The sequence below is a fragment of the Quercus lobata genome, chromosome 9, assembly GCF_001633185.2.
Source record: "Quercus lobata isolate SW786 chromosome 9, ValleyOak3.0 Primary Assembly, whole genome shotgun sequence".
Classification (NCBI taxonomy): domain Eukaryota; kingdom Viridiplantae; phylum Streptophyta; class Magnoliopsida; order Fagales; family Fagaceae; genus Quercus; species Quercus lobata.
Window position 1 is genome coordinate 6,913,774 of NC_044912.1, and position 16,418 is coordinate 6,930,191.

General features: G+C 35.3%; 1 protein-coding gene across 1 annotated transcript; it reads left to right on the forward strand.

Moving 5' to 3' along the window:
- Nucleotides 1-1,061: 1,061 nt before the first annotated feature.
- LOC115959905 (caffeic acid 3-O-methyltransferase) lies at nucleotides 1,062-6,220 on the forward strand. Its single transcript, XM_031078565.1, has 4 exons — nucleotides 1,062-1,558; nucleotides 4,349-4,659; nucleotides 5,338-5,402; nucleotides 5,692-6,220. Exons 1-4 carry the CDS (start codon nucleotides 1,140-1,142, stop codon nucleotides 5,992-5,994), a joined length of 1,098 nt encoding a protein of 365 aa, XP_030934425.1. The 5' UTR covers nucleotides 1,062-1,139; the 3' UTR covers nucleotides 5,995-6,220.
- Nucleotides 6,221-16,418: the final 10,198 nt, after the last annotated feature.

Genomic DNA, 16,418 nt, shown 5'->3' on the forward strand with positions numbered 1-16,418 from the left:
AAATCTAATTTGGTGTGTCTTCTAGAACTTAAAAAATGTGGCTTAGTGCAATTAAGGCCTGAGCAGATTAGAATTTCAGATCCTGGAGTGATTTATTCCTCTTCTTTTTTAATAATCAAAGTTGGTTAGAGAAGGAAGCAGACTAAAGTGTCTATTATTCAAGCAAAAAAGAGAGTAAAAAGTCAATTAAAGATAAGCACAAACTAGCCACTAAATTGTAAAGGCTACCAAAGGACTGGAGGAGTATCGGTGGCCACAATTTCTATATATATTTTTGTTTCTTGCTAAGCTACTATTTAAGCTCGGATGTTTGGAAAATTACTTATATAAATCGAACTAAAAAATAAAACCAATTTGTTAAGAGTTTTGTACCTCAATAACACTTATTATTCCTTATGAGAATAAATAAAGAATCAGATAATATATTTAATAGTTAATACCATTTTGAATCTTTTTTTTTGGTAACAAACTTATCCAATTAAAAACGAACTAAAATAAGATATATTGACAGAACTCATTCTATGGTTTTTAAACACTTAAAAAAAAGAAAAAAAGAAAAAAAGAAAAGAGGCAGTTCTTTTAAATCTTTTTTACTTTTTGATGTGAGGATTAGTGGTGCAGGGGATGCCTATAAACTTCGGTCTTTTGTCCTTTTTTTTTTTCTTTTTTTTTTTCTTCTACAAAATCTGCAATTCTACTTTGGAGACCAATCGCTCATCTACTTTTGGAGAGCAATGAGAAGCGTTTTAATAGTTTTTTTTTTTTTCTATGAGAGTTTCAACCTTAGGGCCAAGAGTTGATATTAACAAAGTAGCAAAAAAACCAAAGACTTACGAGTAAAAGTTTTTTTTTTTCCTCTTTTGAAGTAAAAAATATAACAAAGGACATAAAAATATACTTCCAATCTCATATAAATTATGAATCTCACCAAATATTTCTCAAATGATTACCGAGACAAAGGTCAAATATATGGTGGACACTTGCTGTAGAGTCAAAATGCTTGGTGGTGGTTGAGGAAAAAACATATATATTAACGATTCCAGCCTTGTCATAGCATATACTCATCTTCTCAAACCTCTCTCTCTCCCACTAAACTTTTCTTATTCATACTCAAAACCCACCTAACCAAGCCACAAAAAATGGGCTCAAGTGGTGAAACCCAGATGACTCCAACCCAAGTCTCTGATGAAGAAGCCAACCTCTTTGCCATGCAACTAGCCAGTGCTTCAGTGCTCCCCATGGTCCTTAAATCTGCCATAGAACTTGATCTCTTGGAGATCATAGCCAAGGCTGGACCGGGGGCTTACCTTTCTCCTTCAGAGATTGCTTCCCAGCTCCCTACAAAAAACCCAGATGCACCAGTGATTGTGGACCGCATATTGAGGCTCCTGGCTAGCTACTCTGTTCTCACATACTCTCTGCGCACACTCCCTGATGGGAAAATTGAGAGGCTGTATGGTACAGCTCCGGTGTGTAAGTTCTTGACCAAGAATGAAGAAGGTGTGTCTCTTGCTGCTCTCTCTCTCATGAATCAAGATAAGGTCCTCATGGAGAGCTGGTAATTCCTTCTCAATCTCATCCTTTTTTTTTTTTTTTTGCACATATGGACACATTTGTTAATAAACAATTTTAGAAAAATTCTGATTCCATTTTTTTTTTATAAATTTTATAAAAATATTCTAAAAATATTTCTTAAACATCAATTAAATAATTTTATAAACCGGTGGAATTGAAATTAATGATTAATTGGGCTAATAGTTGATAATAAAATACATGTCACACTTTCTTTTCTACTTATTCCTTGTTTCTTTCTCCAAAAAAAAAAACTTATTCCTTGTTTTTAAAAGAGTCACACTGTCATTCCTTTTAAGCTCAACAGAGAAGCCTTTCTCCTATGTTGTCTGAGAAATTATTCACTTTCAATCAATGGAGAGAAGTGGGTGTGTTTCAACAATTCATTATAATGAAAAATAGTAATGTGTTCTTGATGTTGTTTTTAATGTGTTGCATTTGCATGCACAACGAGGTCTCTCCTTGTATCATTGCATACAGAGAGTTGATTTTAACTCGAGATGATTAGGATGCTACTATAATAATGCTCAAGAAAGCTACACTGGTGCCTCTAACCATTTTTTTTTTTTTTTCCTACTAAAAAACACCTCCGTCATCAAATGATTAGTAAGTTTGAATATATGAATAGTTTGTTCATATAATTTTCCTTTACCTTTACCTCGGTCTGTACAGGTTGGAGTCCTGTCTCTTGGGTTTAGTGACGAGTGATGACCAATATATATTTTTTCTTTAAAAAAAAAAAAAATAGAAACTTGTGAATTATTCAATGGGTTGGTAAAAAGGGCCCCACCAACATTTTTGAAACTTGGAAAAATCATCCTTTATAATTTTAAAGGTTTTTTTTTTTTTTTAAAGAAAAATATAAAGGGCCCGGCCCTTGAAAATGGTCTTTGTAACTTTTTTTTTTTTTATTATCTTTTTCCCTGAGTTGTTGGTGGGTGCCAAATCTTTTTTTTTTTTTTTTGGTAAATAAAAAAGTACAGTTGATGCTTAATCTTATTACGTCCAGCCGCAGTACCTCAAGCAATCATTAAAAGACAAAAAAACAAAAAAAAGGGTTTATTGTCTTTCAATTTTCAAATGAAAAAATATATAAAATAAATTCAGTTTAAATAAGGCTATCCATTTTTTTCAAATCAAATAAAAAATTAAATTAAAAAAATTATTAATATTGTGTCTATCGAGTTTTAGAGCTAAATTGATAAAATCTCTAAAATCATAGATTAAAATTTTATAATAAATAAATAAACAAAACAAAAGATATGGCGGCAACATTAAATATACCAAGGTGGATTGCGAGTCAAAATTTTTTTTATTTTATATATTTGGGGATAATAATATAAAATCAATTGGATTTGGAGTATACTATTGTCTATCGCTAGGCAAGTTGCCGTGCCAAGTAGTTGCTTCAACCAACTTGGATTGGGTCGTGGATTGTGATATATATATAAATGAAGTCATGAGTCATGATCAACAATTTTTAAGTCCCTTTAGATTAGTCAGAGTGAATTTCACTCTTTTTATAATTAATAATAGCATAACATTACTATTAGGACTACTAATAAGTTGTACTTTGTTTCTTTCTCTTTCTTTATGCGACACTTTGCAAAGAAAAATTAGAAAGAAAAACCTTAGTGGGAACCTTAAAAAATGTTTAGGGTGATTTGTGGGATAGATAGTCACTAGATGCTGATGGGCATAGGGGACCCTCCACTTAGGAGTCTAAAACAATCAACCACCATTTCATCTATGATCTCCTAATTGCTTGCTGCTTAGTGCTTTACTAAGGCTGTGCATAGCATGATCTATTTTCTATGCCTCAATTATTATACCCAACAATTGGCATTTACATGATTCCAATGATTGCTTACTGCTTAGTGCTTTACTAAGGCTGTGCATAACTTCTATTTTGTATGCATCTAATCATTATACCTAACAATTTGCACAACATGATTCCAATTATCTTATGTGTGAGATATTAGATATATGCAACCTCTAAAGAAAAGATATTAGATATATGTATAGGGCTTTTATAGGTTTACATTTTACTAGTAATCTTCTGAAAAAAACACATTGTACTAGTAATGTAAGCTAAGAATTTTCCATATGTATATTCCCTTTTATGGTGTATAGATTTCACAGGTTCCTATAAAAGAAGTAACAATTATCTATAGTATTGGATTTATGTATCATTAAAAAAAATATGTATCATCCATCTCCTAGTACGTGGACCTATAATTATGTGGGATCCATACGATGTGAGAAGGATGATGCATGTATCATAATCATAAGATTTTTTTCTAGAAGAGATGAAGAAAAATTGAAAAAAAATAATAATGAAAGAAAGGTTTGGTTTTGCATTTTTGAATGCTATGGATCAGGTTTGTAATTAAGAAAAGTCCACCATTTCACACTAGCTCTTCTTTTCTGGCCTCAATAATGGACTCACCTTTCACTTTCAATTCACACTAGCTTCATGACTTGATGTTTATGACCTGTCCATGCTTCGTAAGATCTTTGAGCATTAACAACGGTATATACCAAACTAGGACTTCTTTTTTTGGGAAAAAACTAGGACTTTAACTGTCAACTACTATTAAATAAAGATAGGCCTTGTATTTGATGTAAAAGTTGGAAAAAGATGATACTTTGTCATCTACGTGTATTGTATTGCATAGACATTTTGGCATTTTGCATGAGAATTCATTCACCTTCCAGCCAAAGAAAAGTAGAAAACTAAAATTTTCACTTAATTGACTAATTCTATTTTCTATAGGTACTACTTGAAAGATGCAGTTCTTGAAGGTGGGATTCCATTTAACAAGGCCCATGGAATGACCTCATTTGAGTATCATGGTAAAGATCTTAGATTCAACAAGGTATTCAACAAGGGAATGTCTGATCACTCTACCATTACCATGAAGAAAATATTGGAGACCTACAAAGGCTTTGAGGGTCTCACATCAGTGGTTGATGTTGGTGGTGGTACTGGAGCTGTCCTTAGCATGATCGTCGCAAAATACCCCTCTATTAAGGGCATCAATTTTGATTTGCCCCACGTGATCGAGGATGCACCATCTTATCCCGGTATTGACACTATTTTATTTTTATTTATGTCATATATTAAATTAAGTAGTTTCAAGTTATCTCATCTGACAAAGTTTCTTGTCCATAGGTTCAAATCTATAGTATCTATTGTAAAAGTCATATGGTTGATAGTATGCTTAATCTAAGCTATATTTTATAATGGCAATGCAGATTTAAGCCCTTGCCTATTACCTTTGTCTTTAGTAAATCAGACTTTTCAAGAGGGTTGTTGGATGCAGACTGGTGGGCAGTGGCCTATTCTAAAGTCTTTTTTATATTTATTACTTTATTCCCAAACTAAAACCATATGTACTGCAGCATAATGCTTTTTTTTTTAATTATTATTATTATGATGTTTCTTGTCCATTAGTAAAGCCATATACTTATTTGTATGCTTAACTTAAGCTATCTTTTATAATGGCAAAGTAGAGTTAAGCGCCTGCCTATTTAGACCTTTGTTTTTAATAAGTTAAAGACTTTTTCTGGAGGGTTGTTGGATGCAGATTGGTGGTCAATTGTAAAGTTTTTTTTTTTTATTTAATTTTTTTTTTTTTTAAAATATGTAATACCTGATTCCCAAACTAAAACCCTGTATAATGCATTATAATGCTATTCTTTTTGTAATGTTTTTTGGGTTTAATAATGATCTCATGGGCTAGATATGAGTGTTGGCTGCAGGTGTGGAGCATGTTGGGGGAGACATGTTTGTTAGTGTTCCTAAAGGAGATGCCATTTTCATGAAGGTGGGTTTAAACTTACCCGAGATCCTTTGACTTTCTTACCCACATACTTGCTTGACTTTTTAGTTGGGTCCAGTTTTATAAAACTTCAATGGTGCAATTGATAGTTGACAATTGGAAGGCACCACTAGCACTAAACTTTACAGTCTAATTCAACTATAGGGTGTGCAAACAATTGTATTAACTAGTACATGAATCATAGAGTGAAAATGAAATTATAAGAAAATTTGGTTAGTCGAAGGCATTCTATCCTTGATTTATGTTATTGACATGTGTGTGCTCCTACGTACAGTGGATATGTCACGATTGGAGTGATGAGCACTGCTCGAATTTTTTGAAGAACTGCTATGCTGCTCTTCCAGACAATGGAAAGGTGATTCTTGCTGAATGCATTCTTCCTGTAGCCCCGGACAGTAGCCTTGCTGCTAAGGGAGTCATCCACATTGACGTTATCATGTTGGCTCATAATCCTGGTGGGAAAGAGAGGACCGAAAAGGAGTTTGAGGCCTTGGCTAAAGGGGCCGGATTTCAAGGGTTCAGAGTAGTGTGTTCTGCTTTCAATACCTATATCATTGAATTCATTAAAAAGCTTTGAGCCCTCAGCTATGGTACGTACCTATTGCATTTGGATTTTGCGGGTTTGTGACCGTGTTCGTTTCAAAAGTGGATTTCTGATACATGTAGTTTATATTCACTGAGAGAGGAAACAAGGGAGTGATTGTATACTTCTTATATGAAATAAAACTTTGTAATATGGATTGAAGAAGATGAATTTAAAATTGGATCATGAAAGGGCCAAAATCGAAAATGGTTAATTGTGAGAGTTATGAAATAAATGACCATTTCCTTTTTCACAAAGCATTATGCAACCAAATGGAGCATGAACTAGTTAAAAAAAAAAAAGGTTAATGAAACTTTGAGAGAGATTAGAAAGAAGAAATACATGCAAGTATTGCCTGAGTTATCTAATTCAACTTTGAGGCCATTACTCATAAGTGGAAAAATTCAGATATTAGAAAGAAGAAATACAAGCAAGTATTGCCTGAGTTATCTAATTTAACTTTTAGGCCATAACTCATAAGCGGAAAAATTCAAAGAAAACAGAGGATTAGTAGATGTGAGATACGTAACCATACAAGAACAAACAAAAAAAACACAGCAAGACAAGCCATAGATAGGGGATTCTATTCCCCAAGGGCTGGTACCAGTCAAATGAAGGCCGAGGAATTACTGATGTGGTGGTAGAAAGCTAAATCTACTAAGAATACACATGTTAAACTAAATTGAATGTGACAATGAACAAACTCAATGACCCGACTTCAACAAGATATCAGCTCATCTAGTTAGAATTGGAGAGACAAGAAGAGAGAAGCAAGAGAGGCTCAGGTAGTTGGATGTTAGAGCCGATGACTATTGAGTATCTCCTGACTATCTGCATGACTATTGAGTATCTCTTGACTATCTGCGAGAATCTAAGCTTTAGAATATTGCTGTAGAAGGGATGGGAAAAAAAGGCATCATGATTTTAAAACAAAAACAGCTCTTTATCTGAGATTCAGTACATGAAATGTGGAATTCCCACCAGCAACCTGAGTTTAGATAGTGAGAGAAGTGTTAAAAGTGGTTATTAGTGTGCAAGAACACATGCATTTTCACGAGGACTCAAGAATGTTTTCCACAGTAGAGGGATTTGGTTTTTAAAGTTCTACCAGTGAAGCTAATCAGCCATTCAGAAAACTACAACAGTGTTTGACTATGCAAGTTCTTAAATTTACCCATGAATATGCATTGATATGAAAAAACAGAAAGGAATAATATGAAGAAATCTAGTGAAAACTGTGCAGGGAAGCCATAAATCCACCCAGAAAAAAGGGAGTCAATTTAGAGTAGCAAGAGGATGCATAAGACAGCACTTGAGCTGACCCTCTTCCTGGCCAGCACATGTGGCCAGTGATCTCAATTGGAAACACCACAAGGCGATTATTTTTCTTGAAAGGAAGTTCACTTGGATACAGAATCTGAGACCCTTAAAGAAAATCCTTTTTTTCCTTGCCAAAGCCGGAATGGTTTCTACTTTCAAGTGTGTGTAGAGAAAATATCATAGATTATGTTAGGAAGCACATTTGGAGCTTATTCACTAAGGCAAGGCAGGGTCTCTATGGGTTGCTTAGATTCATGAGAGTCTGCTGAAAGACAGGTGCCTTCGGACCATAAAAATCCCTCAAAGCTGTACATAGGATTGGAGAACCATTTTAAAGCTTTGGGATGAGGCTAGAAGATTTATACAGTTTGACGTGGGAGATGGGAATAGGATTTTTCTATGGCATAATAACTGGCATCTTGAGGGTATTCTTCTATTGAAACTTGGTTTTAGAATCATTTATGATGCAGCAAGTTGCTTTGAGGTTAGAGTGGATTCAGTATTGAGGAAAAAGAATTGGATATGGAAAGTCTGTCAGGTTTGAGGAGCTTGTTATCAAATAGAGCCAACTAAGCCCGGTGGATTTGAAGGATGAGGATAAGGCAAGATGGTCTATTACCAAGTTTGGCTGCTTCCCTTGTGCAGCTGCATATGATGATCTTAGAATGAAGGTAGAGGTGGTTGATTAATGCAAAATACTACGGATCATTCTTAGTATTCCTAGACCCACTTTTATTGGCTAGTTGACAATCAATAATAAGCTATCAACTAGAGATAGGCTGTCTCAAAGGGTTTACACTGGTGACAGTCTTTGTGTGTTCTGCAGGAGTTGCAATGAGAGCAGAAATCAACTCTTTTTGAATGTTCATTTGTCCAGTATCAGATGCTAAGAGCAATTGACAAGAGCCGATGACATGGGCTACTGGCAATCTGAAAGGGAAGGGGCTGAGAACCTACATTTGTAAAATTGCTTTATGGGCTTCTATCTACTATCTATGATTCCAGAGAAATGCCATAATACATTATGGCTCACTCTAGTCTAAGCAGATTCTAAGGATGGTGAGAAGTCGTCTTGAATCTCCAATTAAATTTCAAAACTCCACCCTAAATAAGGCCCTTTGCTATAATTGGGGGCTGAACCCTTCCGTCATGCGTAACTAGACCCACAAGATTGTGAAAATCTGCAGCTTGTGTCCTGAGATGAAGGTTAGCAAGCTGTGCTGCTCTGCTTAATTGAAACTCCCCCTATCATTTGCTGGGGCTTAGTAGCCTAGTGAACCTGCAGAATGAAGCTAGCTTGGCTGGATTAACTGAGGATGGCTAGCACTTAGTTTGCAAATTTGCTCTGTGCATGTCTCTCATCTGTTGGTTCCCTATGAGGGACCTTGAGCTGGTAGCTTGTACTTCATCTGGTCTAAATGGGCTTGCTTTTGCAGATGTGTCTGTGAAGCTTGAGTCTTTACCAAAATTTGGTCTTTGTATAGCCTTCTTTTGGTACTTTTGGTTCTCTTTAATGAAATTTTCTGATTCATTAAAAAAGATGATAGGTCAAGAATGTATTGACCCCTTGTGATGAATTAACTAAGTTAGTTAATTAATCTGATTAACATGCAATTTGCGTGGTAGTACAAACAAATCACCAACTAAGTTAATATGCAACGGAAAATAAAGTTGACACAGTAATTTGTTTACGAATAAGGAAAACTTCCAACGCAAAAATCTCATCAGGTGATTTTAAAGTCACCACTCTCAAGAATACACTATTATCACAATAAACGGTTACAAGTAAAGGAATTCTAGTACTTTATACCAACTCACAATTGAACCTTTTCCCCAATATCCAATTGAAATTGTTCTATAGTGACAATCTCTCTTTTTAATGCACGACTCCTAGTACATGACTAACCAATTGATACACGGATCCAAGTACGTGACTAACTACTAACTTGAGAAGGATGTTGGCTACAAAGTTCTTCAGTTCATCAACACGATGAAAATCACGAAACTCCTTGGTTACAAAACCCTACGGCATAAAAACGCAGCAGCTTTTTCAAGAGAAAGATAAACTAGGGCATATGTCTTCGGTCACAATACGCATATCAAAAACCTTCGCATCAAGTTGCACTCACTGCATCAGCTATGATGACCTTTAAAATAATCCTTATATATGTTTAGAGTTGTGAGAAAAGAAAGTCTAAACATGTATACATGGATTGGTGTAAAATCAAATCTGAAAAACTGATTTTTGTAAATCTCGATGGATAGGTTATCTATCAAACAGCTATCGAGTATCAGGCAAAAGTTGCCTTTTAAATCTCGATAGATGCTATCTGTCGAGATTTAAAATCCAGCACTTCTTCATTTGTTTCCTGAACAGACTTGCATGGCCTTAACACTTAGACTTGAAATCTTGTTCCTTGAAGTATTAAACACATCCTAGATCTACCTAATTACAAGTAAAGTGCGTTTTGTCAAAAAATTAACCAATTCTATATTGACATATGTTTCTAACATGATTCACATATGTCCTAACAATCTCTCCCTTTGGCAATCCGTGATAAAACCACAACAAACATATGAACATATGAGAGAAGTCATAAATTACTCAACAAATATTCACTCTTGAAAAACTTTGCAAGAAGAGAGTTCATGGCAAGAAAGACTTTGACAACCTGTATTTCTAAAACACTTTAAACAAAATTTATCACGACATATTACTGTGAAATAGAAATAAAATATTGCATATAATTAATAAGAAGCATGTGCATAAAGAGAGAAAAGAAACAGCACATGAAGAGATAGGTGAAACAGTAATAACAACCTCAATATATATAAACATAAAAAATAAATACAAGGTTTGCTATCACAATGTAAAAACAATGTATCTGAAAAGGAAGAAAAGAAAAGATACGAAAGGTCCTCATTATAACCCTCATAAAAAGAAAACACTCCCCCTAACATAAAAATGTCCTATACTAACTCTCCCCCTATGAACATGACTACTATCATACCAAAACTACTTCCTCTTTTTTGTCATGAATGACAAAGGGCAAGTAACTCAAGCAGTCATCTCGTCATCACCAGATGAGCTAGAATCCTCATTCTTACCATCATCATTGTCGTCGGAGTGACCATTATCGTACTTATCCTCAAATGCTTCTGGAGAAGGGGAGGGAGATGCCACGAAGCCACCAAAGAGAGCCTGCCATCAGGAAATACGGCCGACATGGGTGTTCACCTGACACAACTCATCACTAAGTGTGTCAAGGTGAGCATCCATGTGCTAAAGTTGCGCCATGACTGCCTCGAGGGTCATACCACCCGCCGATGAAAAAGGAGTGGATGTAGATGGAATGGAAGAAATCAGAGGAGTCGCCGTCTCGGTCCATGGTCGCTTTGGTCGAAGCTGGGCCTCACTCCGTCTAATGGTCGCTGCATCTATGGCACACATCACTGAAAAGTGTTTAAACTCAGGATAGGAGACAGAAAAATGGCGAAGAATCTGTGTGATAGCCGAAGGGAAAATGAGCTTATTACGGGTCATCGTATCCCTATAAACATCTATAAGGGAGAGTATGAAGTGAAAGGGAAATTCAATGGTAAGTCCCTCAAGAAGGGATAACAAAAATTGAGCACGAGGCTCAGTAATGGAGTTATAGTGAGACAAAGGATGAAGAATGAATGTCTTCACCACGTTAAGGAACCTCGAACCTTTTGTAAAGCCCAGGCAAGGGATGTTTTGACAGTCACCCTAAGATAAGGTGTCTCACAGAAGAGAGACGAGAGTTCGTCTTTGGACACAGTCCTAAAACGCTCACAGCCGGGGTAGTCAGCAAACTTAAAGACACTCATAGTTGGGGTAGTCAGCAAACTCTACCCTTGGTACGTGTAGCACCATGAATATAAGATCCGAAGTGCCTACAATGCGCGTACCTCGAATGCGAGTAATAAAATAAGGTACAGAATAATCAAATCTGTGCATATTGGAGTAAAACTCCTATATGATCACGAAGGGACAAATGACCAGCATGCCACATAGTGACTTCTAACCCCTACTGTAATGACAGTGGGAAGGTCAGTATCGGAAAAGTATGATAAAACAACTTGGCATTCCGAATGAATGTCGTATCAGGAAAAGTTCTCCAAAAAGTCCTTACAGCCTTTATTATCACGAAACCTAACATGAGATGGAGTAGAATCAATAGGAGAAAAAGAAGAAGATGCCTCGGAATGAAGAGGGTTCCGAGACGGAGTAGAGTTATGTTTAGGTGCCATAAAGCAACTAACTAAGAGAGAGAGAGAGAGAGGGACAAACAAAAAAGTACCAACACATTCAATATCAAAAAGATTTTTTTAAAAAAAATGATATGTATACATAAACATGTGACATGCAAAAGTAAAAACATCATGGGCTTAGCCCAATCCAATCCTACCAACACACATCATTTCAACATAGTAAGCACACATCTAAAATGCATGAATCGTTGTTAAAAATGCAAATGTGATCCAATGTATGAACATTTAAGATCATTTATGCAAAACCAAACCCAAAAATTTTGCAAAAACCTCATCAATTTTGAAAAACCCCAAATTTTTCAAAAAAAACTAGAAACCTAGATCTATATGAATGAAATGCATGAAAAAAGAGGGAAAACAAGATCTTACCAGTGAAGGAAGAGCAATTTAGGCTGAAAAATGAGTGGGGAAGAGGTTTGGAGTAAGAGAAGTGAGTTTGAGGAGGTGAGGAGTCAGAAAGTATCGAGAGAGATCAGCGAGAAATGAAAAAAAAAAAAATCATGCTGACGCTATATATAGAAAAACATGAAGCTTGATGGATCAAGAGGTCTTGAGCTTTAAATCTCGCCAAATGTAGCTATGGAGGAGCTATTGAGAGGTGTCTACAGCAAAGTGATCTCGATGGATCAAGAAGCTATCAAAAATCTATCGAGCATATAAAAACTTCCTCGATGGATCGAGAAACTATCGAGCATCTATCAAGACTAATTCTCAAAAACCTCAATGAATCGAAATTCCGATAACAATTATCGAGAAAGGAAGCTCAAGAGACTCGATAGATAGCCTAGTTGTCGAGAGGTGTCCAGTAGCTGTCAAGATTGCTCAAAAACAGTTTTTTAAGATGAGAAAACCATAGATATGAATGTAATCAAGCATGCTACTTACTCAAAGATCCAAACAGCATTTTAAACTCTCAAAATCATCTCTCACCAAGAAAAATGCCAGGCACATAGATCCAAAACACACACACACACACACACACACACACACACACACAAAACAAGTTTAACCAATTTTATATTTCAAAAACAAGTTAAGATAATTTAGTGAACATACATTAACACATGTATTCCTTGTGATAGCCAAATCACATTGTACCTACACATATATCAAGAGTAGCAAAGAATATTGCGTGTTATGTGTGAAAAATATCGCAAGATTGCATAAGTGTTTACATGTTATGATGATTTGAGATATAAGAAAATCACTTTAACTCACAATCATAACTGCTTGATGGGGACTATCACCTTCGAGGTACATCTTATAACTCTCACATCTCTTAGAAGACACACTTGCAATCATATGTAAAGCATTTTGATTATTTTTGCTTTTATTTTTCTTTACATATTTTTAATTTAAACAAACTATGCATAAACATATAAGAGAGAGAAAATAAATACTCAATGATATTAAGCTTTTGACATTGCACTTTTGCTATGCCGAAGTATACAGATGTCATTTCATGATTGACAGACAACAATGGTAAAATGGTTATTTATGCATTTCTCTTAGGATTTTATATTCCTTCCCATCAAAAAGAGTGATACAAGTGTTAAGTATAAGAGATTACTTGATCTTAATCATCACAAACATGAGTCACAAAACTCATTTACTTAGTTGTGTATAGAAATGTTCGTCTAAACTATAAAAGATACAAAATTTAGAAAATTTTGTTTCAATGGTCATCCAAGGTACACAAATACAAATGTACACAAAACACACATTGTTTTTGTATTTTTTTATTTTTCAATTTTTTTTTTGTGAAAAACAAAATAAAGCAAAAAAACAAAAAACAAAAAAAAAAAACAAAAAAAAAACAAAAAAAAAAACAAAAAAACAAAAAAACAAAAACAAAACAAAACAAACAAACAAACAAAAACAAATTAAAGTATAAAACTAGACCGACTCAAAACAAGAAAGAAAACTACACAAGTAATGCATACTCAAAAGAAGAGAGAGAGAAAGAAAAATGACAAAATCACTTAAATTCTTTTTCTTTCCACACCTTGGAAGAACCTTTCTGGTTGGCTAACCCTTGATTCGGTGGTGAATGTGAAGAATTGAAACCATTCAAGTTTGAAGGAAACATAAGGGCTTTAAGTAAATCTCCAAGAGGAGCAAAAGATGATAGAAACTGATTCTGGTTTCCTAATGAGATTATACTGTTGCTCTATTGAGTGGCTAACCGCTTATAGAAATTTGGTCGAGTATGTCCAGTTGCTCCACAGTGATGACAGAAATGCTGCTTCTTCTGTTTAGATTTTTTAATATTTCCATTTTTAGCCTTAGGGTTTTTAATCTCTTTCTTATCAATCTTAGGGGGTGCTCCTAAGATAGATTTACCCTTGTCTATGTTCTCACTAGCTAAAAACTGTTTTCACATCATTGTTCTCAGATTCAACATTATTAGTAGAGGAAACAAAAACAGTATTACTAGTAGAAGCAATACTTGGAGAAGAGAAATCATACTCTAAACCAGTTCAATCAGAAGCAGATTTCTGGAGGCTGAGCATCTCGCCAAACTTCGCACTTGAAGTCCTTTCCAACTGAGCTCTAACTTAAAACAACTCTGCCTCAAGCTTCTTGGCCTTCTCAGTTAAGAAATTGTTCTCAAATCTCAGTACTCCAATGGTCTGATTAACTTCATCAAACTTTGTGGAAAGTTCTTCTCAATCAAGTTCCACATCACTCAACTTCTTGGTGTCCAGTCTATATAGTTTCTCATGCTTCTCAGAAACCTTATACAATTTTTCATAAGCTGTATAAATATTATCTTGATCGTCTATTTTCTCGAACTTAGAATCCCCAAGTCCTCTTCATCATCTACTGTTCCTGAGCCCCCATTAGTAGGATCAACTTTAGTAGTAAAGGCATTCAAGATTCCTTCGTCATCATTGTCATCTAAATCATCCTTAGGCTTGGTGTCACTCAAGGTAGCAGTAAAGGCCTTACTTTTCCCGATGGTCTTGAGATACGTTGGGAACTCTTGTTTCATGTGTCCAAAGTCTTGACAACCAAAATACTTAGGTCCGGAGGGAACAGTGTAGTGATCGTCGTCCCTTTTTAACGGAGATGAACTGGACTACTTGCAATCTTTGTCAAATCCTTTGGCATTGGCATTCTTCATAAACTTTTTCAACGGTTTTGTAATGTAGAATTTCATCGTTTGAAGACTCATCTGTGTCAGTGCTTTTGGCCTTCAGTGCCATACTCTTACTCTTACTAGATTTCCCAATCCTTGTCAAACCCAACTCATAGGTCTGTAGATTACCAACCAACTCTATCAAATGAATTTTTCAATATCCTTTGATTCCTCAATCGCGGTGATCTTAGCATGAAATCTCTCAAGTAGAGATCTAAACACATTTCTAACAATCTTAGGTTCAAGAATGGTTTTCCCAAGATTAAAGGCTGAGTTTACTATGTCCTTAAACTTGACATAAAACTCATCGAATGACTCATCCTCCTCCATTTTGATCTCTTCAAAGCTAGTAGTAAGCCTTGGTTCCTTCATAGGTTGTTTGGAGGATGGTCCGTACTTCCTTTGCAGTTTAAGTGGAAGATTTCTTCTTGAACTCCTCATTTGTGACTGCACTGAATAAGGCATTCAATGCTCTACTGTTGAAGTTAGCCGTTTTAATCTTAACATCATCCCAATCAGCCGGCGCTTCCTTAGGCTTGGTCCAACCTATCTCCACAGCTTGCCACATTTTTTCATCTAATGACTACAAAAAAACTTTCATGCGTACTTTCCAGTATGCATAGTTAGTGCTATCAAATAAATGAGGTATAATTAAAGATTGTCTTCTATCCATGACAATAGAGATCAATGGATCACACAATAAAGATCAACCATAATCAGAGTGTGTCTGCTCTGATACCACCTGATAGGCTAAGAATGTATTGACCCCTTGTTATGAATTAACCAATTAATTAGCCAAGTTAATTAATTAATTCGATTAACATGCAATACGCGTGGTAATACAAACAAACCACCAACTAAGTTAATATATAGCGGAAAATAAAGTTGACACGGTGATTTGTTTACGAATGGGGAAAACCTTCAAGACAAAAACCCCATCGAGTGATTTTAAGGTCACCACTCTCAAGAATCCACTATTATCACAACAAGTGGTTATAAGTAAATGAATCCCAGTGCCTTATCCCAGTCTACAGTTGAACCCTTACCCTAATACCCAATTAGACTTCTTCTGTAATGACAATCTCTCTTTTTAATGCACTCTCAGTATGTGACTAACCAATTGATACACGGATCCAAGTACGTGACTAACCACCTACTTGAGAAGGATGTTGGCTGCAAAGTTCTTTAGTTCATCAACACAATGAAGATCACAAAACTCCTCGGTTACAAAACCCTACGATGTACAAACGCAGCAGCTTCTTCAAGAGAAAGATAAACTAGGGCATATGTCTCCGGCCATAATATGCTTGTGAAAATTTTTTACGTCAAACTGCACTCACTTGCATCAGCTATGATGGTCCTTAAAATAATCTTTATATATGTTTAGGGTTGTGAGTAAAGAAAGCCTAAACATGTATACATGGATTGGTGTAAAATTAGATCTGAAAAACTGATTTTTGTAAATCTCGATAGATAGATTATCTATCAAGCAACTATCGAGCATCGAGCAAAAGCTACCTTTTAAACCTCGATAGATGCTATTTGTCGAGCTTTAAAATCTAATATTTTTTCACTTGTTTCTTAGACAGACTTGCATGATTTTAACACTTAGACTTAAAACCTTGTTCCTTGAAGTATTATACACATCCTAAATCTACCC